At 52.1% G+C, this 26,010-nt stretch overlaps 3 protein-coding genes across 3 annotated transcripts; 1 reads left to right on the top strand and 2 right to left on the bottom strand.

Moving 5' to 3' along the window:
- Positions 1-254: 254 nt before the first annotated feature.
- On the bottom strand, positions 255-8,585 carry Ptk6 (protein tyrosine kinase 6). Its single transcript, XM_055596204.1, has 8 exons — positions 8,356-8,585; positions 6,206-6,327; positions 5,655-5,818; positions 5,159-5,312; positions 4,495-4,656; positions 2,940-3,121; positions 2,290-2,443; positions 255-1,920 (listed from the first exon to the last, which is right to left on the bottom strand). Exons 1-8 carry the CDS (start codon positions 8,583-8,585, stop codon positions 1,733-1,735), a joined length of 1,356 nt encoding a protein of 451 aa, XP_055452179.1. The 3' UTR covers positions 255-1,732.
- A 3,080-nt stretch (positions 8,586-11,665) lies between these two features.
- On the bottom strand, positions 11,666-18,621 carry Srms (src-related kinase lacking C-terminal regulatory tyrosine and N-terminal myristylation sites). The gene is made up of 8 exons (XM_055596206.1): positions 18,045-18,621; positions 15,269-15,390; positions 14,660-14,826; positions 13,891-14,032; positions 13,632-13,790; positions 12,869-13,050; positions 12,631-12,787; positions 11,666-12,374 (listed from the first exon to the last, which is right to left on the bottom strand). The coding sequence occupies exons 1-8, from the start codon at positions 18,443-18,445 to the stop codon at positions 12,181-12,183; spliced, it is 1,524 nt and encodes a 507-aa protein (XP_055452181.1). The 5' UTR covers positions 18,446-18,621; the 3' UTR covers positions 11,666-12,180.
- A 3,631-nt stretch (positions 18,622-22,252) lies between these two features.
- Fndc11 (fibronectin type III domain containing 11) lies at positions 22,253-24,600 on the top strand. Its single transcript, XM_055596304.1, has 2 exons — positions 22,253-22,303; positions 23,548-24,600. Exon 2 carries the CDS (start codon positions 23,558-23,560, stop codon positions 24,557-24,559), a length of 1,002 nt encoding a protein of 333 aa, XP_055452279.1. The 5' UTR covers positions 22,253-22,303; positions 23,548-23,557; the 3' UTR covers positions 24,560-24,600.
- Positions 24,601-26,010: the final 1,410 nt, after the last annotated feature.

The following is a 26,010-nucleotide window of genomic DNA, read 5'->3' as shown; positions in this document are numbered from 1 at the left end:
AGTTGCACAGGCCCACAGCTTTCATTTTTAGAATGCTTAGCTCTGGATCAGTTTATGTCCACTTGGATTTTTATACAAATTGTGTTCTTTTTATTTTACCTTTTTTTTTTTTTTCTGAGGCAGAGTCTCTATGTAGTCTTAGCAATCCTGGAATTTACTTCTTAGACCAGGCTGGCCTCAAACTCACAGATAATCTGCTGCCTCTGTCTCTGCTGGGATTAAAGGTGTGTGCTGCCGAGCCCAGCCCAAATTCTGTTCTTGGTGAAAAGGAAAGGCACAGTTACTCAGAGAGGGGAAATTTTTTACTAAAGTCTATGCAAAGGACTTAGTTCTAAGAGTTTTCATTTACCCCATTTCCAAATGTTTTCCTGTGTTCTCCCATGTCCCTGGAAATTGAAAGACAACTTGACTTTCCAGACAGTGTCAACTCTTGGACACAGGAATTTTCCAAGAGGAGGTAGGGACATGTTCAGCCATTGTAAGAGGTCAGTCTGAAAGTAGCTGATAAATACATGCTGAGATGGTTACGCTCACTTCCAGTAAGGCAGCCTCAGGTAGGTGCTTTTGGGGTACTCCCCCTCAGAACTGGGGATCTAATGTTCAAGTAGACGGAGCTGCCACGAGGAGCAGATAGTCTGGCTGGACTTCAGGGGTCAAGCATAGGTTCAAGAACGATGAAGACACATGAGGAAAGCAGACTTGGACCAGAGCCATCAGGGAAGACTCGGAGCCAAACTGGAAGGGGAGAATGGAGGATGGGCCAGAGCATGAGGTCAGTAATTTTCCAGAGAGGGTGTTATCCTGCCTCAGGAGCTCAGGACAAAAACATCTAATTTTGAAGGGAAAGGACCTGGAGCTCTAAAACTAAACACAAAACTCACAAGCCCGAACTGAATCTGACTCTAGAATGGAGGACAGTGCCTCACGAAGAGCTGCCTCTGCCCACATGTAAGAATATCCCAGCACTCAGGAGGCAGAGGCAGGTGGATCTCTGTGAGTTCAAGGCCAGCCTGGTCTACAAAGTGAGTTCCAGGACAGCCAAGACTATTGTATAAAGAAATCCTGTCTTGGTGTGTGTGTGGGGGGGGAGGGGGGGACTGGCTCTTACTGGCTCTATCAGCTTTCCTCTACCTGTGCAGGCTCCAGATGATCAGGTATCTCAGTACGCCTCAGTACGCCTCCCTGCGCACCAGAAACTGCAGGGAGGAAATTTCGTATCCTTTTATCTGTCTTCAGCTTCCTAGATGATACTCTTTAAGCAAAGGCAAGGTTAGAGAGAGAAAATCATGCAAACCTGTTCTGAGTTTTATGTGGCTGTAAAAGCCTGCAAAATTGAGGTGCCAAGGAGTGGGGGGATGTGTTTTTGGACAGTTGAGCAGAGGAATGACCAAGGACAGGTATATTCTGAAAGTGATATGCTGGCAAGAACTCCGCAAGGCCTGTTGTCTAGACTCTTCTTGGCTTCTCTGTCACATGAAGTCTTCACAGAAGGGAGGACAAAGCCAGAGAGTGATCTCCTGGAGTTTGTGGACTGCCTCCTGGAGGAGGGTAGATGAGAAAGGAATATGGCTGCCTCTTTACTCTTTCCTTGACAACATGCAGTATTTGAGGTATGTTAGGTATGTTTCCTATCCCTTCATCTCAGTAAAATGAAGGATGGTGCACACCTTCATCAGAGGTCCAGGATAATCATGAGGCCTTCTTCTGTGGATCCTGGCCATGTCCAAGGAGCTCAGACTAGGTTCTCATACCTGGTGATGCCTGAGAGTTTCTCACACAGGTCTTTGAAGCAAGGTCTCTGCTTGGGGTCCTGGCTCCAACAGTCAAGCATCAGCTTGTGTATGTTGGGCGGGCACTCCAGGGGGCAGGGCATGCGGTAGCCGGCATTCACCCTCAGGAAGGCCTCGTGATTGGACATGCCTGTGGTCCATGGGAGAAGAGAAATGAGAACTAGGAGGCTCTCCAATTCCACCCTCCAATCCCTGGAAGCCACACCCCAGCTGACATTGATTCCTCCCTGGATGTTGTCCCTTGCAAGAATGACCATCAGTGTGCTCTGGAAACTTTCTAGCACATTGTGACTGTTGCCTTCCCTGTAGACAGTGTCTCCAGGACAGGTGATCCCAGCAGCATGCTCTGGATGCTCAAAGAATGGAACAGGGGTGGAGTCTGGCTGAGGCTCTGGGAAGCACCTCCTGTCAGCTCTGTCAGCCAGCCATTGAAGTCCTGCCCCCACTCCACCTCACTGCCTGTCCACAGTTGGGGACGTTCTTGAGGCAATGGCAATACCTGGGTAGGGCATCTGCCCCCTGCTGAAAATTTCATGGAGGAGAATCCCAAAAGACCAGACGTCAGATTTGATGGAGTAATGCCCTCTAGAGAGTGCCTCGGGTGCCGTCCATTTGTAGGGGATGTTGTGGTCGTGAGAAAGGTAGATGTCCTCCTGTAATAAGATGGCTCATGGTAAGGTCCTGACGCTAGAGGGATCTGCCGCTTGTACTCTTCCTGTGTAGCACTGACTGCCGTGGACGCCAAGGTCCCGGTGGGCGGGTACAAACACACCGCCTGTTGCAGTCTGACCCCACTGACATCACCCCACTGCAACCAGAGGTTGCTGTCACCAATCATGTCTAGGCCCTGTGTGTCATTGTACCAGTGAAAGTGCCAATTCACTGAGATTCTAGGTGGAGGAGGACAAGGGCAGAGCTGCAATGTGTGGAGACAGGAAGAGCCCAAGGTACATGGCTGTCTGGCTAGGTACTCATAGCTGGGCCAATGTGGCATGAACAAGGCTTGTCACTGTATGAATAAAGCCATTCCCTTGCCTGTTAATGCCACCCTATCAAGAACCCATCTTGCTTATGGCTGGGTTAAGCTCAAGGCTTGGAAGATAAAACCTCATATTACTGCTTCTGGCTTCTGCCTCCAAGGGTTCCTACCTTGACAAGCCTGGCCAGCCCAAAGTCCCCCACTTTGCAGAGATTGTTCTCTGTAACAAGAACGTTCCTAGCAGCCAGGTCACGATGAATGTAATTCTGAGATTCCAGGTAGCACATGCCCTCAGCAACCTGCGATGCAAAGTCCACCAGCTCCGAAACAGGCAGGGCTTTCTCATCAGAGTCTGTAGGGTGATCAGAGGCCAGAGTCAGCTGGCCAGAGCCCAATCCTCATTTACTGTAGCTATGAAGGCTCCAGCAAAGGGCCTTCCAGCAAAAGGTCTGGCTTAATTGCAAAGTGGGAAGGACTAGACCTTCTGCAGTTATGTACCTAGAGACAAAGAGCACTCACATACTTTTATCTTCTTTTCTGAACTTACCTGTACTTTTTCAGATTTTGTGATTAGCAATTGGTAACTTTAAGTAACTTACTTTTTTCCTTTGTTGTGTATGTATAATGTGTATGTATACATGTGTGTGGAGGTCATAGGACAGCCTTGGGCGTGAGTCTTAACCCTTGACACGTTTGAGGAGGATTTTGTTTTTTGCTCCTGAGACAAATAAAACAAGGATTGTCCCTCTGCCCCCCATCTCACTGTAAGAGCCTAGGGAGAACAGATGCATCTTTCTATGCTGGCTTTACTTTAGTTCTGGAGATCCGATCGCAGGCCTTCGTGCTTGCATAGTAAGCCCTGTACCCAAAGAGCCCTCTCTCTAGCTTTTTTAAAAATTTATGTGTATAAGGGATGTAGTATGTGTGATGTGGTGCATGTACTCATTATTGTGGGTATGTGCACATGTGTATGTGTGTATATCTTTCCTTGATTGTCATCCATCTTTAGTTTTGGGGACCTTGGGGGAGGGCAGGGCAGAGGTTCAGGACAAAGTTTCTCTGTATAGTCTTGGAGCTTGCTCTGTAGACCAGGCTGGACTCAAACTCGGAGATCAGCCTGCCTCTGCCTCCAAGTGCTGGGTTTAAATACATATGCCAGTATGCCTGGCTTCCATCTTTAGTTTTTAAAAATATTTTATGTATGTATGTGCATATATGTCTGTGTACCACATGCAGGGCTGGTGCCTGCAGAGGCCAAAAGAGGGTGTCAGCTCCCCTGGACTGGAGTTATGGATGGTGGACCACCATGTGGGTACTGGAAACTAAACCCTGGTCCTGTGCAAAAACATTAAGTGCCCTTAACCATTGAGCAATCTTTCTAGTCTCCCACTAACCACCACTTAACACAATTTAAGTAACTTCTCTCTCTCTTTTCTCTTTTTTTCAAGACAAGGTTTCTCTGTGTAGCCCTGGCTGTCCCGGACTCACTTTGTAGGCTGGCTTCAAATTCACAGAGCTCTGCCTGCCTGTGCCTCCCCACTGCTGGGATTAAAGGCATTCACCACCACACCTGGTTTAAGTAACTTAAGAAAGAAAACAACACGCTCATTTGGAAGATCCTGACTGTTTTGTGTAGGTGAAGTAGGAACACGTGGGGTCTACACGTCCGCTGGCTTCCTTAAACACTTTCAGCCCCAGGAAAGAAGGGTAAAGCTTGCCAATTACCTCGCAATAGTTGCAGCAGGCTCCCCTTGGGCATGAGCTCTGTGATGATGTAGACAGGGTCCCCTGCAGTTGCGATAGCATACAGTGACAGGATGTGCTTGTGCCGCAGCTTCTTCATGGCCTGGATCTCAGACTGGAAGGTGTGCTGGTGCAGGAGATTGTCTGAGAGGCATCAGTCTCAGTGAATACAGCCCTTGACCTTTGCCCCAAGCAGGAGGCCCAGACCTCCTGAAGCAGCTCAGGAAATATGGTCAGCCTAGGAAGACAAAGGCTAGCCTCCAAGCTAGAACACTAAAGCCTCCACAACTCAGGCCTCAGTGCCTCAAGCCTGATGTGTCCATCTGCCCTCCTATGCCCCACTTGGCCATAATCGCCACAGTCAACATTTCCCAGCTGGATGTTTTCAAAGTCTTGGTTGACCTGATTCTTGAGGTATTGGGTATAGACAAGAGGGTGAAGCTAGGCTTTTAGGTGAAACTCAAATTTCCAGTGACTTGTTTCAATTAAAATGGGTACAATTGAAAGAATTATTCCCACCATAATGTTGTAGGTGCCCAGTGAGTATGTTGCGATACCCTCAGTGGAGTAAGACTGGAAGTGGCCACTGGCAGCAATAGTGGGAAAGTAACATGCGATCAAGTTGAGTTGGGTTGGACCTGCTCACCTCTAGAGATCACCTTCACAGCCACACGGACCTGGCCTTTCCAGAGCCCTTCAAAGACCTCCCCAAAGTAGCCGGCTCCCAGCTTCTTACAGAAGGTGAACTCCTCCCTTGGCCTCTCCCAGTCATCCCAGTGGGGCAAAGGCTCAGTTTTGTGCTGGAGAGACAGAAAGGGCAATGATGGTGATAAGAGGGATGGTGGGTCACCCAGGTTGTCTTCAGGAAGGATTTTCTCTAAACCTCTCATAAGGAGCCCTATTTATCTTTAAATTTAGAGCCACATCCAGCATAGTAGTGTCTAAGTGGCCTGCATAAAAATGCTGCTGTCTTCATCCACCAGGGTCAAGGGTTGGTTCTTAGCACAACTGAGCTCTGGTGAATTAGTGTAATAAGAGTGATAGCCAAGGAGAATGCTGTCTCCTGAGTCCCTCCTGCCCACACATTGCACTTCACCTCTCTGACCCTGAGCAACTATGTCACAGAGGAGCCAGTGGCCTACCTTCCAGCACGGTATGGTCAGCTGCAGGCCATGGGACAGGCTCTGGATCTTGTGGTAGTCTACAAGCTCAGACAGGCTGGAGAAGGATACTGCCTCATTCAGGTGCAGCCGGCCCCCACTGTTCCTCCAGATCCTGTAATGTCGCACGGCCTGAGCATCCCGCACTGGGGTGGGTGGCCGGCGGAAGGAGGCATAAGCAGGCATCCTGCCCTGTATGCCCCCCACTTTGCCTCCCCTGTTCCCAGCCTGGACATTGCTTGTACTTGGCTACCTGGCACTCCTGTCACGAGCCATGGCTATTCTGTTCCTTGCACTCCTGGGTTATTGGGTCACAAGCACAGTGGAACACTTGTGGAGCCTTGGCTTTCATGACACATAGGCCATGCCAGATGCAAAGGAAAACCACCCAACCTGAAAGTGAGTAGCTGGACCACAGGGAAGGGTCAGGGCTTCCAGAGGAAGAGGCTTTACAATCAGAGGAAAGGCAGGTCACCATGCGGTTAGGAAGGCCTCAGGGTTAGCATAGGCAAGGGAGATCTGGGAAGCAGTACCAGAGAGGACATAGTCTGCTCCTGGCTTCTGGCTGACTCTAATCAGGAAGGCACCCTTCGAGTTGTCTGCAGCCTGCAGCCTGTGCATGGCCTCTGAGCGGGAGATGCAACCAAAGAACCACCTGCAGAGGAAAGTGTCAGCCTCAGCCTAGTGTACCCTCACCCAGCCCCACATCCATCCTGTCTCCCAACTATCTAACCGTTGCCCTGCCTATGCAGAGTTCTGCATGCCCCCTGGCTCCCATCTCACACTCCAAATCCTAGCTACGGTGCCTCTCATGCTGCTCCCAACCTTGCAGAGGCCTCTTCGACCATCATGGACCCTAAAAGTCCTAAACAGCTGGTTCTGGACACCAGAAAAGATCCTAGTGGCTCAGAAGTGGGATGGGCCAAGCACTGCCTACCATCCTGCTCTGGATGATGGTCACCTGTGGAAGACACCCCACCCCACCCCCAGCAAAAAAAACAAACAAACTGAAATCTCATCATGTGAATATCTTTTAACAAGTTGTGGGACCTGAGCTATAGACAACTGCTTGGCCCAGAATAGGTGGGAGAAGGTCTCAACAGCACCTCCCTGGTGCTGCAATGTTGGCTTATACTTTCATACACATAATCACTTAGCCATTTGCACATGTCCAATTATGTGCACAGACATGCAATGAGATGCAAAGGGGGCACGTGTCATCATATTCATACCCAAACGTGCACTCCCGATGCACTGACCCTTGTGCTTGTGGATACCCATCCCTGCATTTACATTTGCACCCTTACACAAGCATGCATACATACTGATCAGCACGCCCTCGTGTACATGCACAGACACAGTGACACACAGCCACATACTCTCCCATTCAAAAGGATTTATACATACTGGCTTGCAGCACAAGGGATGGACATGCCTAAAACTGAACTACACGTGGAAGTCCTTGGAGTTCATGGGTATTCTCTACCCATGGAATCTGCAACTCCCTCAAAAGCCACTGGAACATGGGCTCCGCATAGGAGCCTAACATTCAGCTCAAGCCCTTGAAGCCCATCTCCTCAGGTCCTGCAAAGCTAGAGAATCTCTCCCACTCACCACTCTGACCACTTTGCCTCCTCGGCTTTGCTCCTCATCTGACCTCTTCACCTGTGCTAGATTCTTAGGACCTCGGGGCCTTTGTTCTTGCTATGTTGGCTACATGATCTCTCTCTCTCTGTGTCTCTCTCTCTCTTGCTCTCTCTATCTGACAGGACCTCACTATGTCAACCAGGCTACCCTGGAATTTAGACTTCCACCTGCCTTTAGAGAGCCACATGTTAAAGGCATGTGCCACCGCCTGGCTCTCCTCAGCCTTTTGCGCACACCACCCACGCCCACCTTGTTCCCATCGTGAGACCCTTGTCTCTGGAGCTGTCCCAGGTACCATGTAGCGCTCTTGTTTCTTGTCTGTGTGCTCACAATCTTCCACTGAGCACAACAGGTTCTCGTTGTGAGATGAGGAGTTGAGGGTCTCAGGAGCAAAACAGTAAGAACCCCCTCCTGCTGGACCCTTCCCAGCCTTGGTCTAGAGCGTCCTCCATAGTTTGGGTCCTTTGGTGGCTAGGAACATGCCAATACCAGGTACTACTGTAGTTCCTCCAAGCCTCTAAGGGCTCAGGTATGTGGGTGGCCAGGAGCAGTGGACTAGGGCGCTTGAGGGGAGATGAAAACACCTACCACCGCATTTGCACCATGTACCCCCGACGAGTGATATAGATAGGTGTGCCCCAGCAGCCTTCTGTCTCCCTTAACTAGGTCGCACATCTGGTTTCGGCTGTTTGTAAAGAGAGCAAACTTCACACCCTAAGCAGCTCTTGAATTCCCACACAGATCTTGTCTCTTGTAGCCAGCATCCTAAAAATCCACACTGGGCCCTTCTGTCCCACCTGTGTCCTAGCAGAGCTGCCCTTGTGGCTGGGAAGTGGTCATGAGTGGGTCCAAAGGAGAGGTCCTATTTCCCAGTGTCACACAGAGGTACAGCCCCATCCCCAATCCCGTGTAACAGGATGTTAAGGATCAGAGTGTAACCAACTGAATGTCTAGCTAGGATCTTATACCCTTTGGCTTCCCCGGTCTACCCCAGTGCCCACCCCTCCCTCTGTGCCAACTCCCCAGGGCCACTCACGGCTCAGACTCCACAGTTTCCTTCTCAGCCAGGTAATTGTAGGGCACGTAGCCTTCAGCCAAGGCCTTGCCTTCCGCATCCAGTAGGGTGGCCCACCACCACTGTTCCTCCTTTCTGGTAACATGGAGGAGGTCTCCTGCCTGAAAGCTCAGTTCCTCATCTGTTCTCGCCTTGAAGTCCCAGAGGCCCATGTACTTAGGGCCCAGGTGGGCCTTGTCCCAAGACACCATGGCAGGCTCAGTGGCAGAGCCAACTGTGGGCAGCTTGTAGACACTGGCTGCTGGGACGGGTAGGAGAGGCTTTTCCCAGCAAGCTAGTCACACCTACTTCCTCAGATGGGTAGGAGAGCAGCCACACCCAGCACTGGGATTAGAGATGGACTATCCTGGCTCCATCCCAAAGGCCCTTCTGGCCCCTGTATGTTCTTTTGTCCACATGCTGAGTACTCACACTCGTCTTCAGTGGAAGCCTGCCATCTAAACCACCTCTTGACAAGACCCAGCCAGTTACACAAAATATCCCATTAGATGCTGGGTATACAGGGATCAGCTGACCCCTTGGCCCCCCTGGAGTGTGAGCATTGGAGCTAAAGGAAAGGGAGGGGAACCGTGGAGAGCAATTTCAAGGATGGTGGGCAGGCAGCTAGAATAGAGTAGAGAGCCAAGTGCTACCTTTTCTACATAAATAAACAAACAACAAAGTCCTATATACTGGCTGGTACCTCCTGCCAATGGAGAAGGCCTCCCTCCTGCACACACACAAACAATGAGGGTTGTTGGGGACTTGTCAGCCCTGACAGCCACCATCCTCGGCAGGTATCCACCCACTAGACATTGGCAGGACTAGATCTAAGCATGGCCTCAAGGAAATCAGGCAGGGCCTGAGTTGGAGGCAAAGAAGAGACTGGTGGGATTGAGCGAGAGAAGGGCCTGCATGAGACCTCTGAACCGAGAGAGAATACCCTAGCCTAAGCTTCTGCCACAACAGCTACCCAGGACAGCATGCTAGACCACAACATGACAGCTGGGGAGACAAGAGGAACCAAGGTATGTGGAGGCATAAACATGCATGTGGGTTATGGGCTGGGCTAGGGGGCTTCTGATGTCTCCGGAACCTGTAGTCCATAGACCTCAGATGAAGCAGCAGGCACTGTCCTGTCTCCCCAGATAAGGACACAAGGGGGCAGTCACAAAAGGTAAGTTATGACTAGGGAGGACCACCAGAGCCTCTATAGCCCCATCGCTGTCTTTCCCAGGCTTCCCTTCTGCTCTGTGGCCCCCAGGGTCCCTTCCAGCTCACCTTCCATGCTACCCCAATTCCTAGTGGCCCCGAGTGTGACTGCTCCAGTCCGTCCCTCCTCCTCCCATTGAACCTTGAAAATTCCAAAGATTCCTCCTCTCCAGAGACCCTGATCGACTTTTTCCCTCTGGCTGATCCTTTCGTGTCTGTCCAGTATGGGGTGCTCCTACACAGGGGTCTGGAAGAAGAGGGGTGGGAAAGGAAGCTGAACCATCTGTAAGGATGAGTGACTGGGAAATAACACTGTGTTCAACTACCTATTAATACTGTATCAAAGTTCGTGTGTGTGTGTGTGTGTGTGTGTGTGTGTGTGTGTGTGTGTGTGTGTTTTGTTTATTTTTTGGTGGGGGAATGCTGTGGTGATGGTACTACTTCTTTCCGAGGATCACATCCTGGTCCACATGCTAAGCAAATGTTCTACCAGTGAGAACTGTGCCAGGCCTTGAGTTCTCTTTCACTAAAGAGAGATAGCACTGCTCACCTGCTTCCTATTGAGATTAGGAACAGCAACATGTATTATTTAATGACCTCACACCTACTCAGCCTAGCTCAGTTCCAAGGCGTGGGGAATGGTTGATACAAGAGGAGGAAAGGAATAAGGATGGGGTTGGCAGAGGTCAGCCTCAAGAACTCCACGGTTACCTCCCTTGTAGGCTCCAAGACCGTCAAATCTTGAACCTCTGAGTCCTAGCCATGTCCTGGACAGCCACAAGTCTGTAGATGAGACTTGTGGGCAGTTCTGTCGATGATATACCAGGTGGCTCAAAAGTCCTTGGCCTCTCCCAGGAGAGCCAAACCTGCTCCTCTTTGGTAGACTAGACACCTAGGAATGTGCCAGAAACCAGCCCAACCTGTTTCCACGACTTGGCTACAAGCCCAGCACCATCCTTCTTCCCAGGCCAGAGCATCCTATCTCTAGTGTCCTAGTTTGACTCACGGAAGCCCTTTAACATCAAAATCTTAACTATCATCTTATGCCATGCAAGCCCTTGGGCCCATATTGCTGCTCTGTGTGCTGGCAAAGCAGAGCCCACAGCAGCCAACTGCCAGTTCCAGGTTCTTCCCTTCAACCTCCCCAAATAGAGTGAGAGGTCAGAGGTGCAGACTGAGGTAGAGGCAGGGCCACGCCTCAGCGCAACCCCACTGCCTTGCCTACCTATAAAGACCAATGTCAGCACACTCTGTCAGCCTGGCCTCCCTATGACTGGCTAACCCCCAAAATCTTTGCTGTACCTAATGGACCACTTTACATATGAGGTCCAGTTCCCAGTTCCATGTAGCTGACAGCCTAGTGGTCAGTAATCATAAGCAAATTGGCCTTGGTGAATGCAGAGCTGACCCAAAATCCCATACCCTCTAGGGACTGCCAGTCTCTCTGCCTCATGGCCTTCTGGGTATAGCTGCTAGGAGAGTAAAATGGCCTGGGGTCCCTGAGCAAAGCCCCCCCGTCCTTATCCCTGCCCCCAGTGTGCCGCCTCTAGTGCCCTGAAGTATTGAATGATCCAGGGCCCAACTTCTCAAGGTGTCACACTCACAAAGTGGCCCATGGGAGCTTTGCCACAGAGAGTAGGTTATCTGGTTGTCAATATCCTACCTGTATCTGCCTAATCCTGTCAACCAGGAAATCCTGTCTCCTAACCACTGCCCATCCAAAGAAACAGTCTTGAAATGCCATTCCTCTGCATCTAGAAGAGGCCAGGGAGTGCTGAGCACCAGCTAGCCAGTGTGCTTTTTCTGACACTGAAGAGCCTTCTGGCTTCAGTTCCAGGCCAGGGAGATGGAATGGGCTGTTCACTTGCCCCCAGTCTCCACCATTAATGCTATAGGGGTCCACATTGTAACAGAGGTCTGGCTGGGGGGGGGGCAGTGATCCAACTCTTTCTCTGAACAGTAAGAGCCTCCAGCAGCACTCCATTCTGGGAACTGGTAGGTGAATCCATTGGAGCATGTTTATTGAAGCTGACTGTGCGCCTAAGGTTTGCTGGTATCTGTGGGGCGGGGGGGGGGGGGCGGGGGGGGAGGGGTGCTGTTGTCCCTTCTGAGGACACAGCAGGTACTGGTGAGATATGCTCCAGAGCCCTAATGCTGGCTGCTTAACCAAATCCACAGTGAGACCTGAGGGAAACTGGTATTCTCATCTTTGGTTTCTGGGAGAGAGCCGAGGTGAGGGCCAGGAGCAAACTGCTGGTTCTGCCGGTACTCCTCCACCCAGCACTTCCTTACAGCTCCCTTTCTACAAGTTATCAACACCCTGGAGACAGCAGGGAGTCAAACTATGCCAGGAGGAGGCTATCAGCCCTCACTTCTACCTAAGTGAGCGCTTATGACCAGGCCCAGTCTGCACGCGTCCATCTGGTGTGCACATGTAAGTACCAGTCTATGTCAGTGAAGGAGTCCTCACGTTGGAGCTTGGCGGCTGCTGCGCTTCCCAGTTGTGCAGCAGCTCCCACGTGCATTCTGTTTCCTTGGGAGACACCCTTCAGGAAACAGCTGCCCTAGCCACTGCCTGTGGGTCTGGAGACCTGGTCACGTGAGGCCCAGATGGAGGCGCCTGTGTATGGCGTTCAGCTTCTCCCTCAGTGTGGCAAAGGTGGGACGCTCCTCGGGGCTGCCCTTCCAGCACTCCACCATGAGCGCATAGACCTCTGCCGGACAGACCGCTGGGCGTGGCAGCCGGTACCCACGACTAATCTGCTGTAGTGTCTCGTGATTGGTCATTCCTGGGAAGGGGCCGGCAAGAGGGACCAGTCAGCAGCCGCCTTGATTCTGCCTACAGTGCCACCAAAAAGACACCCCCAACCCTAACCCCAGCTGCTAATACCAGTCTGTGCTGGTATTCCAGGCCCTATCCTGGTACCTCTGGGGATCAGTGACTCCCAGGGCTGGGTACATCTCCTCCCTCAGGCTGGATCCCAGGCTACCTCCCTCAGACTAAACTTTCCCCGATGAGTCATGATTTCCTCTCTGACGGTTCACCTTCATAGGGACACTGGCCGTAGGTGAAGACCTCATACAGCAGGATGCCGAAGGACCAGACATCTGATTTTTGGGAGAAGACACGATAATTAGCTGCCTCGGGTGCCGTCCACTTGACGGGGATCTTGGAGCCACTGCTTGGGGAGTAGACGTCGTCCTGGGGATGAGGTGCAACGGGTGGGGAATTCAGGATAGTGTTTTCACGTCTGCAGGGGTTAGGGGCCCAGACCCCACTGACCTTGAGCAGCCTGGCCAGGCCAAAATCAGCTACCTTGCAGGTGAGGTCATCACCCACCAGCACGTTCCTGGCAGCCAAGTCCCGGTGGACAACACGCTGCTCCTCCAGGTAGCTCATGCCCTCTGCTACCTGGCAGCCAAACCCCAGTAGATGAAGTAGGCTCAGGGCCTTTCCCTCCGGGCCTGCAGACAGAGGGGCTCAGAGGTCAAGGCTGGGTATCAGTCCTCTTGAGGACACAGGGCAGTGGCTGGCAAGGCAAGCGCTTGTGCACACACACGCTTCCTCTGGGCCTTGGTTCCCCTATCTCTGAGAGAGTGAGAGCAGCATCACCCACAAGGTCCAGTAGGCAATGAGAACACAATGAAAAGCGAAGTCCTGCACTCACCACAAGGCCTCAGCAGAAGCTGCTTCTTGACACCTGCCTGGACCCCCAAGGGAGATAGTACCCAACCTGGACTGGGTCCAAGGCAAGATGTCAGAAGTTAGTGACACAAAGGGAACCTTTACCACCCGTAGTGCAGTCTTAGCCTTGGAAACACCAGGATTTGACTAGATAGCCTTCAGCCAAATTTAAGCCTGGCTCAGACCCTTGGCCTCAATGCCCTCAGCTAAACAGAGGTGCAGTAGGACCAGGTGTCTGTAATCTAGGCCACATGTGTCCCTTCCAAAGACCTAAGGATTCTCTGTGGACCCAGGACGTGAATGCTTTCATGGGGGTTGGCAGATGTGCCTGTTACAGGGTGATGGGAGGGAGTTTACTCACTGCCCAGGTAGATCTGCAGGTTGCCCTTGCCCATGAGTTCAGTGACGATGTACACGGGTTCTCCCAGGGAACATATAGCATGCAGCCGGATCAGCCGCTCATGCCTCAGGCTCTTCAGTGCCTCAATCTCCTTGGTGAGGTCTGCCAGCTTCATGTCAGCTGTGAAAAGGATGCTGCTCCAGGACTGTGCATGACCACCATTGCCCCGGGCTTTAGGGTCAGAGGGCAGTGCTGCCCATGCCTGGCTGCAGGGCCTCACCTGACTTAATAACCTTCACCGCCACAGGTGTAGTGCCCAGCCACAGGCCTTCCCATACCTCCCCGAAGAAGCCTTCGCCCAGCTTTCTCCGAAGGACAAATTCTGAACGTGGCCGTTCCCACTCATCCTGAGCCAGGGGCATCTGTGGGAAGGGACACTCAATGTGCTGTCTGAGGCTCCCCTGGCAAAGCAGGCAGGAAGGCTGAGGTACTGTTTGACTCACTCCCTGTGAGGCCTAGAAAGAACCCCAGCAGCAGGTCTCAGCCTCTCCTTCCCCAGTATACTCCTACCAAGCCCAGGCTGGGACAAAGAGGAGACCAGTGCTGACCTCGGGAGGCCAAGCCCACAGCTATGACGCTAATTGCTTTGGGGACTTAAGCGGCCCCTTTACCAGAGCCGGACATCCGTTCACAAACACTTATTACAACCCCGGCTAGGCTGTCATTACAGAACCAGAGAAACCAGATTGCTGCCTTGGACCCGGTAATATCAGATACTAGGGAAAACAGTATCTCTTCTCTAAGCTTCTGCCCTCGAGGCTTGGAGCAGCTGTGGGTGCCTTCCCCACACTGGCCTTCACTTCTCCTGATATCCTGCAGAACTGGGTGCCTCAGAGGAGATAAAGCGGGTGATGGGGGCCAACTCCAACAGAATGAGGAAACCATTGGACATTGGCTATTCCCTGGCCATGTCTAGGCTAGAGGCTTGCCAGGAGACTCTAAGACAGGGTTCCCAGTGGTCCCCGGATATGAGGATGTCTCAGGTCCACCTGAGGTATGCAGGGCTGCAACAGAGGGTTCTGGATCAGCTTCCAGTTGGTCTTGTAGTAAGCCAGCAATGCATCCAGGCTGGGGAAGAGCCGGCCCTCCTGAAGGTAGAGGCTACCACTGGGTGCCACGGAGATGCGATAGTGGCAGACTTTGGCTTGGGCCCGGACTAGAAACAGAGATGGAAACCAGTGCCTTGGTTGCACCTGCCTCAGACACCCGTACCCCAGCTTCCCAAGTGGCTTCACTCAGATGGTCATGGGGCCCCTGTGGTGGACAATACTCTGTGCAAAAAGGGACATGGTCAGCTATAGGCCCCTGGACAGCCAGAGGGCCCCAGGGACAAAGAGTGTTAAATAGGTTCATGTTGAATGAAATGCTAAGGGAGTGAATGAAGGAAGAGGGAAAAGAGAGAAAAAAGAATGGAGGGAGAGAGGAAGTGAGGGAAAGAGAAAGGGAGAAAGCAGGAAGGGTACTTAATAACTATCATGACTATATGAAAGGCTACTAGTGTATGGATCAACTGCTCCAAGGTCAAGAAGGTCTGGCTTGGTAGAGCTGAGCAAGATGCCCCACCCAGAAAATGAAGTCTTGAAGGGTTGTCCAAGTACCTGACAGAGAATATCCCCCGATGCTGCTTTCACTGGGCCGGATAAGGAAGGCTCCTGGTGCATTGGCAGGGGACAAGAGCAACTGCTGGGCCTGAGTCCTGCTGATTCCACTGAAGTACCAACTGCAAATCCAGGACACAACAGTCATCTTTCAGGCCTAGCCATGTGACCTTGGCAAGGTGTGAGGCCTCAACTGTCCGGCTCTCTCTCAAGGAGAAAATGTGTCCCCGTGCTTGAAGCTGGGGTCCCAGGCCACCACCATCAAGTGACTGGAATCCCTTTCACATAGGTAAGACTGTCCACTAACCTGGGCCACTGGTTTTGTTACTCTAATATAACTACCAGACCTCACCAAAAGCTAACAGCCCTGGCCAAAGACCAAACCCCAAACTTGAAATTGGTGAGTCGCTGTGGAGGTCCACAGAGAACCAAGGTCCCCAATAAGCTGCCCCAGGAGCATCCACAGAGCTCTAGTATGGCCAGGGAATAAACCAGGGGTGTCACCCGGCTGGACATGGCTCATCTGAGAGGTTGGCTACCTGGGAGCTAGGGACCCCACAAAAGGAAGACTAAGGCAAGATGGGAAAGATGTTAGCAGAGGCAGAGAGTAGAAGCACACTCTAAGTTCCTTATGCTCAGAAAGGGCACACCTGGGTGAGCCAGCCCCTAACTACTAAGTCATATCAGGTATGGTTTCCAATCATATCTCTCTCTCTCTCCCTCTTCTTTCCTTCCTCTCTTTTTTTCTTTATCTTATAATTTTTTTTCCTTTTCTTTTCTTTTTTTTTTGAGACAGGATCTCAAAAAAGCAGTCTTGGCTGGCTTGGAATTCACTATGTGAATAAGGGTGACCTCAAACTCAGAGATCCACCTGCTTCAGCCTCAGAGTTCTGGGATTAAAAGCATATGCCATGATGGCTCGGCCACTCCATTCATTCTTAAGAGGCAGAAGCAACCTCAGAAAGACAAAGTCACCCCAAGACCCACCCTAGTATATGCATCTCTGCTCCCCAAGGCTCGGACAAGGCTCCACAGCTGGCTCCACTTCCCATCCAAGCTTTTCCGTTTCCGGGAGCTTTCAGGAGCCAGTGGGTTAGGGATCACAGAAATGCAAGGAAAGGCCCGTGAGCTTTGTCCCTCAGTCCCTTCAGATGGAGGCAAGGTAGTGAGGAACATACAGTGTGACTCAGGTTAATCCACAAACGAGCAGACAGGCCAGCCCCCTCCCGGAGAGACACAGCAGAAGAGCTGTCATGGCCAGGGTTTGGGCCTGGGCTGGGGATAAAGGGATGAGCACAGCTGAAAGATCCGAGCAAGCAAAAGAACAGAGGCCCAAGGCTTGAGAAGCAGGAGTTAGCATTGGCAAGCTGAGTAGATATAAGTGACTATCAAGGATAGAGATGGAGCCTGGGCTGGGGTTAGGAAGGTCCACAAACTCACTTCAGAAGCTGCAGATCTAGCCCTTTGAAGCTTCCTTTCTCTCTACTGAGAGCTAGGGCCCTACTTACAGGCTCTGTGAGCAGGGAGGTGAGATCTTCTAGCAGGTGAAGAGCCCCTCAGGTGAGTTCCCTTCTCAGGACAGCACCACTGTGGGGGACCATAAGTGGGAGTTTTTCCAACATAGCCCAGACTTTCTTTGAAGCTATGGCTGGCTACAAGCCACTATGAGATATAGCTGGGCTTCGATGACAGCTGGAACTGTGGAGGCTATGCCTCAAGGGTCATTCCCTAGATTGTGGGGCCAGGTGTCTGGGACTAATGACTAATAAGTGTGGTCAGCTCTTTGATCTCCAGGTCTAGGCAGTCATTAGCTCTCCCACTAGCAGCCCTGCTTCTAGGAGGCCAGGCCGGCCTGCCTGCCATGCCAGCAGCTTATAGGACCTGTTTACAAGTTCTGTCTCCCAAACCTGTGTGACTGGGAGACCCCTCCACCAAAACAGCTACTTGGCCTTGTCTACCTACCGCTGAGGGCCAGAAAGCAGGCATGGGGCAAATGCCTGGATCCCTTTCCTTTGGCTCCACTTTACCTACCACACAAAACCTCTTGGGTCCTCTGGAGGCTAGAAGATAAATTTGAACAATGCCAGTGCCTGAGTTTGGTATGCAGAAGCCTCAGGCCAGGACCCACTGGGTAAAAGATCTGGGACAGTTTCATAGACCAAGCTCTTCAGCTTTCAACCTTTTCCTGCCCAGCACAAACCCTGATGCATGAGCCTCCTGGTACGCAAGAGTTGGGCATCAAAACCTACCACTCGCTGCCAGTGACTGCACAGCCTTTGCCCACATCCACTCACCAAAACAAGTCAGGGCTGTTATGTGCCTCACACCTAGACCCATTTGCGGTGTTAGGGTGAATGGGAATAGATAAAGATGAACACTTGGCCTCTGATCTGGTTTGTAGTACCTAGAAGTACTGGGGACCCAGAGCCAGAGCCACCTGGAAGCTCAGGTATGTCTTCCCACCTTGCCAATCAGTGCATGGCTGTATCCCGTGGCAAAGGCATCTCAGACCTCAGCTCTTGGTCTGAGAGCAGCAAGCACTCACTGCATATTGTGACAACCTCTGCATGGAGGCAGGATCCTGTAGCGACTATAGAGTGACTGGTTCCCCTTCAGCAGCGCAGCTCTTCCAGTTGAACTGCCATGCCACACCTGTTTGCTCAGCCGGGTGCCAGCAGGCACTCCGTAAGCCCTTACTGACTACTGTCAAACCCCTGACTTAACTCTATCGGGCATGGCAAGCCTTTAGCCCTAACTCCCAAGCCCAGATACTTACGGTTGGTCTGAGGGCGTCTCAGGGGTAGCCTTGGCTAGGTAAGTGACTGGAACCAGTCCGGTGCTAGGCGGCCCAGAGAGCCTTTGGGCAAAGATGTAGTTGCCCTCCTCCTTGAGGGCGTAGAGTCTGTCCCCGCGGCTGACGCTCAGCTCCTCTGCACATCGAGCCGTGAAGTCGTAGAGCGCGCGGAAGAGTCGGGCTGGTGGGGCTGGGAAGATGCAAGGCTCAATGGCAGCAGGCTGCTCCCGGACTGGGTTGTCATCGAGTCCCTGGACCTGGGGGATGTCTTCCTCCGACTCACCCGCTGGCCATATCTTATCCCAGAAAAAGGACAAGAAAGTGAGCCGCTTCCGGAGGAAGGGCTCCATGCCTAGGGGACCTTGTTGCGGACGAAGGCGCATGGAGCCGGCCTCGGGGTCAGCACTCTGGGCCCTCGGTGCTGCCGCTGACGGGCACTATACAACCATGCACCAAGAGCCCAGGGTGCGAGGGAGAAACCGGAAAGGCTGGTGGGACAGCCAGGCTACCCCGTGCTTCCTGCCCACATCCCTACTTGGCACGGGATGGGAAGTGACAGGTGACACAGACCCTAACCCTAGCCCTCTCGGCCAGTACAGAGGGCTCCTCAGTCAGGCACACAGCACAAGTCAGCTTCCCGGATGGTGCAGCAATGCGAGGGGCGTTCGGTGATCTCCGGCTCAGGACCGCACAGGTTGCTCCTCCTAGCCTTCTGCAGCTGTGCGGTCTGGTGAGCTGGATCTCCGCTGGGGTTAAAAGCCGCTGGGCTTGAGATTCCTGACTCAGTAAGCTCCTAAAGTGAGACGGAGTTGGGCGGAGCCTGCAGGAAGGGGCAGGGTTGGGGGGAGGGCCTACTGGGAGAAGCTCTTCTTCACCTCCCATCCACAGGCACAGATTGCAGGGACCTGCTTTGCCCTGCCAGCTGGGCATGTGCAACCAGCAGCCGCCCTGAGAGTGTGGAGTCCACTGAGGGAGCAGCTCATCCCCAGGGACCATATTTCTGTGGAACACTGGCTTTTAAAATGTTGGCTCTTTACCTTAAAAACTCTGTTCAGGGTCAGATTCAAGTAGATCTGTAGCCTGTCCAACTCAGCGGTGGCCTCTGGAGTAAAAGCTCAGCACACAATAAGCTCTTGGTTCCTGTGTTGTAAAATGAGACGCTGGTAGTAATCTCGGGGGGCGGGGGGGGGGGAATCAGTGAAGGGTCAGGTGAGCAGGAGGTGATGATAGCGTAAGATTTCTGAGCTATTTCATGACCAGATGCTTAATACCACTGCAGGGAGGAGGAGACTTGGATATCTAAGACCTCAGGTGGAGGATATGACTAGGTCAGCATGCAAGGAGAGCGCAGTGGGTGAGCCTCAGATAGTCACCTATAGTCCTGAATTCTCTGTGAGATGAGGCAAGCTGCCTACCATTCAGTTTTTCACTGTCAGAAAAGGGGGACCAGGCTCCAGTCAGCTCAGTTCTTGGGCATGTTTCTGTTTTAGTCTGGGGCTGGGGGGGGGGGGGGGTAGGTCTCACTTGCAGGCTCTCTGCCCCCTTGCTGCCTTCTCTGACCCAACACAACAGCTTAGCTCCCGAGCGGTTACTACTAAGTTTCTGCATGTAATTCTTGCAGGTACTTCCTCTGCTGCTTTATACTTTAAACATATCAATCAGGTGTGACACCTGTTCCTTCCCCATCTACCCTAGAGAAGCAGAGACTTCTCCGAAGCACCTGGAGCAATTTGTAAATTCTGATGTGCCAGAGACACCTATGAACTAGTTTTGTCCTTCCAGCTTCTTAGGTAGCTGAATGAATCCCAGCCGCTGTCTTGAACAGCCAGAAAGAGACAGAAACCCTAAGGCACAAGCAACATGTCTTGGTGTTACAGCCTCAAGATAGAGGACTCTTCTTTTTCCTCCTCCAGACGAGGAAAGAGTTCATTCCCTCCCCAAGATCAGAGCACGGAGAGAATCTGTGGGATCCAGCTCTCAAAAAAAAATATTTTTTTCCATTTTTCCAGGGACCAGAACAGACAAAAATGTATAAGCTGTGTCATTGCATGTTGTAATTTGCCAGGAAATGGAATGTGGCAGTTTGAATGAGAATGCCTCCACAGGCTCCCATATTTGATATGTGGTCCCCAGTTGGTTGGGTTGTCTGGAAAGGATTAAGTTTGCCTTGTTTGGGGAGGTGTGTCACTTGGGGGAAGGCTTTGAGGTTTCAAAAGCCGGTATCATTTCCAGTTAGCTTTCTCTGCCTCCTATTTGCATGTAAAAATGTAAGTGTGCAGCTGCTGCCTCAGCACCATGCCTGCTGCCAGGCTTCCCAGCACGATGGTCACAGACTCACCCTCTGAAACTAAGTCCAAATAAACTCTTCTTCACAGCAATAAAAAGTAACTAAATAAGGGGTGATGAAGATGGGCTGGCCCAATGGGCTCTTTGAGGTGTCTCTGTGGCCACAGACCTTCCTTCCCTGTGTACTAGTATGATTTTATACTTCGATTTTTTTCAATAATTTACACCTGGAGCAATGGACGAAGGATAAGTGGGATTGTAGGATCATCATTCCTTACAACCGTTGTAAGCCAGGTGGAATGGTGCACATCTTTAATCCCAGCCTTCAGGAGACAGAGGCAGATGGATCTCTTGTGAATTTGAGCCCAGCCCAGTCTACAGAGAGTTTCAGGCCAGTGAGTAACACCCTGTAACAAACAAAGCACAACAGAGCCCACATGAGAATCTGCACAACTCACAATGAAAATTTTAATCAAGGCTTAGAGGAGCTGGAGAGACGGCTCAGAATTTGCGAGCATTGGTTGCTCTGGCACACCACCTGGGTTCAGTTGCCAGCATCCACACAGGGGTTTGAAAAAACATCCCTGATTCCAGTTCCCGGGAATCCAAGGGCCTCTTCTGACTTTCAGGCATGCGCACAGTGCACACATATACATGTAGGTAAAATCTCATACATACAAAATAAAATTTTCAAAAATTTAAAATTAGAAAATTAGGAGAAAAAAAAAGACGGATAGAGTGGGTCTGAGGAGCTTTCACAGAGACGGAATAAGCCCAACTCCCAAAAAGAACAAGGTAGCAAGCCCCACCCATCTCCTTCCTGAGGAAGATGGTGTTCTTCCTGCTGCTTTTTATTCTCTCCTACTTCCCAGGGGCCAGTTTCCCTCCTGGACCTTCAGACGGCATCCCTTTCTCCAAATAACCTAGTTCTTGTCCCTGAGACCTCTAAAACTGGCCACCGTGACTAGCCCAGATGAGCACAGAACCAGCAGCCATCACTTCCTCCTCCTACAGGGCCTCTAAGGTTGACAGGTAGGAAAACTACTCCCCACCAAGCCAGATGCCATGAGGAGGGCTGGGAGCCCTGCTTGTAACTCAAGTTGGTAGCAGTTCAGGGACAAACCCCATCCGGAAGGACAGACACTGAGTAGAAACGAGTCAGAAGCTTTCAGGCGGCTGGGACCCTGAGACCCTTGCTAGGAGCAACCCCAAGCTGGCTCTTAAAGGGGAGGGAATCTGGGTAGTAAATCCAGGGGTCCAGAGTCCAGTTTGGAGTATGAGACTGACTCACAACTTGAGAATTTCTTTGAGGATCCCTAGAGCTATGGAGACGCCATTTATTCGGGACATCAACTTCTGGAGGCCTGGGAAAGCCAGCACCTTTCACCTTGCTGATTGCTTGCTAAGGTGATTGCTGATTGCTTGCTAGCCATCTGCTCCTAAATCACCTCCTTTCTCTGCTGTCTTCCTTGAGATCCACAGGCCACCGCTTGGTTTGGAATATAAAGCAGACACCCCCTTCCCCGCATCTGAGGGCTTCTTAAGCCCCAGAAGGCAGCGCTGCCCCACTCAAAGACACCAATTTTCTGCGTTTCTGGGACCCCAGTTTAAGCCAGGCTGTTGACCCAGCCACCGCAGTGGCTCCTGGGCTGCTGGGAGTCACGAAGCCTCGAAACATTTCCACTAGCCGGTGGGGGCGGGCTGAGGTGGTGCTTGCCTGAGTCCGTGCGGCCCTGGACATAAATCGCTGCTGCCGCAAATCTGAGCTCAGCCCTCAAAGAGTTCCCTACACCTGGGCCGGATGTGCACTACGTCACAAGGGCCAGTGGTTCCTATGGCAACAGGCGGACCTGAGAGTGCACCCTGCGGCTTTGGCTGGGCACCGCAGAGAGGGCGGGCCGCCAGGCACTTGCAGAGGGGGCTGGGGCTCGCGGAGGTGATCCGGAAGAGGAGTGGTAGGTAGAGGAGTTTGGCTGTGCCCAAGGGATGGGGTAGATAGGCTCCACCGGGGAAATGGAATAGCTTAGACAGGGGGAAATAGTTATGGGGAGTTTCATAGAACTTTCTAGCTTCAAGGAACTGGGTTGGTTCAGGGTGTCCAGTTGGGGCCCTGATCTCAGCTAGCACTCAGCCAGGAACCCTTCTCTGCAGTCTCAAATGCCTGTTCTAGTCCTCCTGACTCACAGAAGTTACTTTGAAATGGTCTTTGGGGAGTGAGGCCAACTTGGATCACCTTACTCTCAACCTGTACGGCTTTGAGCTGGTCTTCCAGTCTCTTAGTTCTGTTTCTCATTCATCCAAGCCCAGTCTCCACAACCTGAGATCTCCAAGTGAAGCCACGGGCCCAGTACCAGGGACAGCTAGCAGGATGCTGGTCCCTTCTCCAGGGAGCTCTGGCTGCTGGGTTTTGTGGCACACCAGCCTCTCCACAGACAGCCAGATTTGGGGACCAGGTATGGGGACAAGCAAAGGAGGGCAGACTCTGGAGTCAACAATTCCAGCTTTGGGGTAAATTGGATACAGTAGCATATACCCCTGGAGTCTCAAGGGTCTCATGAGAAGACAGCTTGAGCACCAGAGTTTGAGGGCAGCCTGGGCAACAGAGTGAGATGCTATGTCAAAATCAAAAGTGACTGTGGATGAAGGCCAGCCTACCAAGCTTTAGCCTCAGGCTCCTCATCTGTGGGATGGCAGGATGGGCTCTGCCCTGGGCACACAAGGCCCCTCCATGTGAGGATGATGTACAGTCCTGTCTTTGTTTAGACTTGTCCCCAAGCACTGCAGTGACGCTGAGGTGTAACCAGCTCTCTGGAGAGTATTAGGGTACCCCAAGGATCACCCTAAGCCTCTCCACAGCCCCCAACACTACCCATGTTAGGCTTATGATCTATCTCAAAACTGGGTAACATCACAGAGCTGCTTCCTGGGCCACTCTGGCGCTATACCCCATTCTCTCAGCCTGTTAGGTCATCACCACAGAAGCCTATTGGCCCCTTGATAGAAGATCCCTGTCCATCATCTACTTTTGTCTAGTACGCAGCCTACTATTCTGTCCCTCCGGTGGCCTCTGATCAGAAAGCTGTGGCCCAGGGAAGAGCAGAGGCCGTTATGGGGCAGAGGCTGATGTGGGACAGAGGGCCTAGGTTGGGAGACAGAGCCAGTCTGATTGTCACAGCTGATACCTACTTCTTACCCTCAGCTCCCAGACAATGAACTTCCAGGTGACAGGCCTGGCCCTGGACAAAATGAAGCTGGACAGTCCACATTCCTTCCTGGACGCAGAGGAGGTGGAGGAGGCAGAGGATCAGCAGCTGCTGGAGCCGGAGGCTTGGAGGACATACATGGAGCGCCGCAATGTGCTGCGTGAGTTCCTGACCACAGACCTGAGCCCCCAGCTGCTCAAGCGCCACCATGCCCGCATGCAGCTGCTCAAAAAGTGCTCCTACTACATTGAGATCCTCCCTAAGCACCTGGCCCTGGGTGACCAGAACCCACTGGTGCTGCCTAACACCATGTTCCAGCTCATTGATCCCTGGAAATTTCAGCGCATGAAGAAGGTGGGGACAGCACAGACCAAGATCCAGCTCTTGCTGCTTGGGGACCTGCTGGAGCAGCTAGACCATGGTCGGGCAGCCTTGGATGCCTTGCTTGAGGCTCCTGACCCACGGCCCTTCCTGGCTGGCTGGGGGCTTGTGGAGCAGCAGTTGGCAGACCTGTCAGTTGTCATGGACAACTTCCTAGCCATGATGGTACCAGGACACCTGCATGTCAAGCACCGCCTGGTGTCTGACATTGGAGCCACCAAAATCCCACACATCCGGCTTATGCTGAGCACAAAGATGCCAGTTATGTTCGACCGGAAGGAGTCAGTGGCCCATCAAGACTGGGTCAGCTTGCGCTGGTTTGTTACCATCCAACCAGCGGCACCAGAGCAATATGAACTGCGCTTCAAGCTGCTGGAGCCGAGGACACAACAGGAGTGTACACAGTGTGGTATAGTCCCTGTGGCTGCCTGCACCTTTGATGTCCACAATCTGTTACCCAACCGTACCTACAAGTTCACCATCAAGAGGGCAGAGAGCTATACCCTGGTGTATGAGCCCTGGCGGGACAGCCTCACTTTGCAGACCACGCCAGGACCTCCTGAAGGACCTGCCCCCAGTCGGCTGGGCAAGCCCAGCCTGCCCCTGACCACACCTTCTGAGAGATGATTTTCTAATATTTATCCACTAATAAAGAGGAGTATACGCACACCAAATTAAAGATACAACCCTACTTAGGCCTTAAGGCAGAAGCAGCTGTATTTTCCTAATGGCCCAACACCCTACAAGCCCCAGAGCCCCCTATGCCTTCTGTCTTCTCCAGGAGAGCCCCAGGCTGGATCTTTCGGGACAGCTGGCCACTGGAACAGGAAGTGCTGGCCACTGGTACCTGGCTGCATCAAGGGAATGCAGCCCCTCAGCCTCAGTACCTCATACATCTCTCACCCTCACAGCTAGATTTCTTTACCTGCCTCCCAGGTTGAGCTTCCTGAGGAAGACGATACTTTGGGCCTGTCTGGACACCACTGAGGGGAGTCATAGCCTTGGTGTTAGCATCCCAGCTGCCTTGGAGCAAGGATGCCCAGGACCAAAAGATGTCTTACTTTTAAAATAAAAAATCTTAACGCTCTCCCCAAGTAAGCTGACACTCATAGGCACTCCAAGTGTGTGAGGGTTTCAGAGAGAAGGTTGGCTGGGCACCTCTCCAAGACTTTTAATGGTGCCTGGCTTCCGAAAAGTGACCACCCTTGAAGCACTGACTACTCTTTGTTAGCTAGCTAAGGGTATTCAGCCCACACAGATGAACATATTGTTGTCCAGGGCACCTTGACATTAAGGTCTTCCATTCAGGTCAACACACACACGGATAATCACAAGGTAGAAGAGGTAGATGGAGGCTTAGTCACCTCTGCATCCAGAATGATAGCACCTTGTACCCTGGGCAAAGCAGCAAAGCTGATAAAAAGGAATGTAAGGAGCTGACACAACATACTCTAAGCCCAGCTTCCTACCACATACATCATGGGTGGTGGTGAGATTACCAGGACTGACAGGAGCCGGGGGTCATCGGGTAGTCAAAGGCAGGGAATTCTCCCCCACTGGCAGAGTGGTTGCATGAGTATGATTGAGTGGTAAGTAATAAAGATCCCCCCTACTTCCCTACTGGGAATGTGCTTTGCTTGTTGGGGCTCAGCTTGGGTAGCAAGCCAGGTACCTCCAGCCATAGATCCAGCAAAGGTTCTTAATGGTCAGAACTGTCATTCTCTGTGGCATCATGTGGTCAAAGTGCCAATTGCTTATGGATGTCTCACAAATTAGAGTCATCCTAGAGATCCAGAATGGACCCACAATGGCCTGTGTGCTGTAGGATGGAGACTGGGTATTGGTCATAGCAACTCCACTGGTGAGGAGAGGGCTTGAATGGGGGCTGGCTAAGGGAAGCATACATGGATCTAGTAGCCTGGCATGCTGATGAGGGACTAACTGGGACCTGAAGACTCCCATCCCCAACTATGGCTCAGTCTTGTGCCCCATTGAGCCCAGAGAGGTGTAGCCTACAAGTGGACACACTACAGAGCCACTACAGCCACTAGGTGCAGGGGAGCTGGTTCACATAGCCC

Source organism: Psammomys obesus, unplaced genomic scaffold (genome assembly GCF_907164565.1).
Source record: "Psammomys obesus unplaced genomic scaffold, mPsaObe1.curated_primary_1811, whole genome shotgun sequence".
In the NCBI taxonomy this organism is placed as follows: domain Eukaryota; kingdom Metazoa; phylum Chordata; class Mammalia; order Rodentia; family Muridae; genus Psammomys; species Psammomys obesus.
The sequence above is the reverse complement of the archived record's forward strand: the minus strand, read 5'-3'. Positions and strand labels throughout refer to the sequence as shown.

What these genes read in the sequence shown, in the direction of transcription:
- Srms (XM_055596206.1), bottom strand. Translation starts at nt 18,445, where the DNA reads ATGCGCCTTCGTCCGCAACAAGGTCCCCTAGGCATGGAGCCCTTCCTC. An exon ending in GAGACGCCCTCAGACCAACC is followed by an intron (nt 15,391 to 18,044) that starts GTAAGTATCTGG and finishes CTGGATTTGCAG; the next exon opens with TTGGTACTTCAGTGGAATCA. An exon ending in CGGCCAGTGTCCCTATGAAG is followed by an intron (nt 12,375 to 12,630) that starts GTGAACCGTCAG and finishes GCCCCTTCCCAG; the next exon opens with GAATGACCAATCACGAGACA.
- Fndc11 (XM_055596304.1), top strand. Translation starts at nt 23,558, where the DNA reads ATGAACTTCCAGGTGACAGGCCTGGCCCTGGACAAAATGAAGCTGGAC.
- Ptk6 (XM_055596204.1), bottom strand. Translation starts at nt 8,585, where the DNA reads ATGGTGTCTTGGGACAAGGCCCACCTGGGCCCTAAGTACATGGGCCTC. An exon ending in GAAACTGTGGAGTCTGAGCC is followed by an intron (nt 6,328 to 8,355) that starts GTGAGTGGCCCT and finishes TTTCCTCTGCAG; the next exon opens with GTGGTTCTTTGGTTGCATCT. An exon ending in GGGGCAGATGCCCTACCCAG is followed by an intron (nt 1,921 to 2,289) that starts GTATTGCCATTG and finishes CATGGACCACAG; the next exon opens with GCATGTCCAATCACGAGGCC.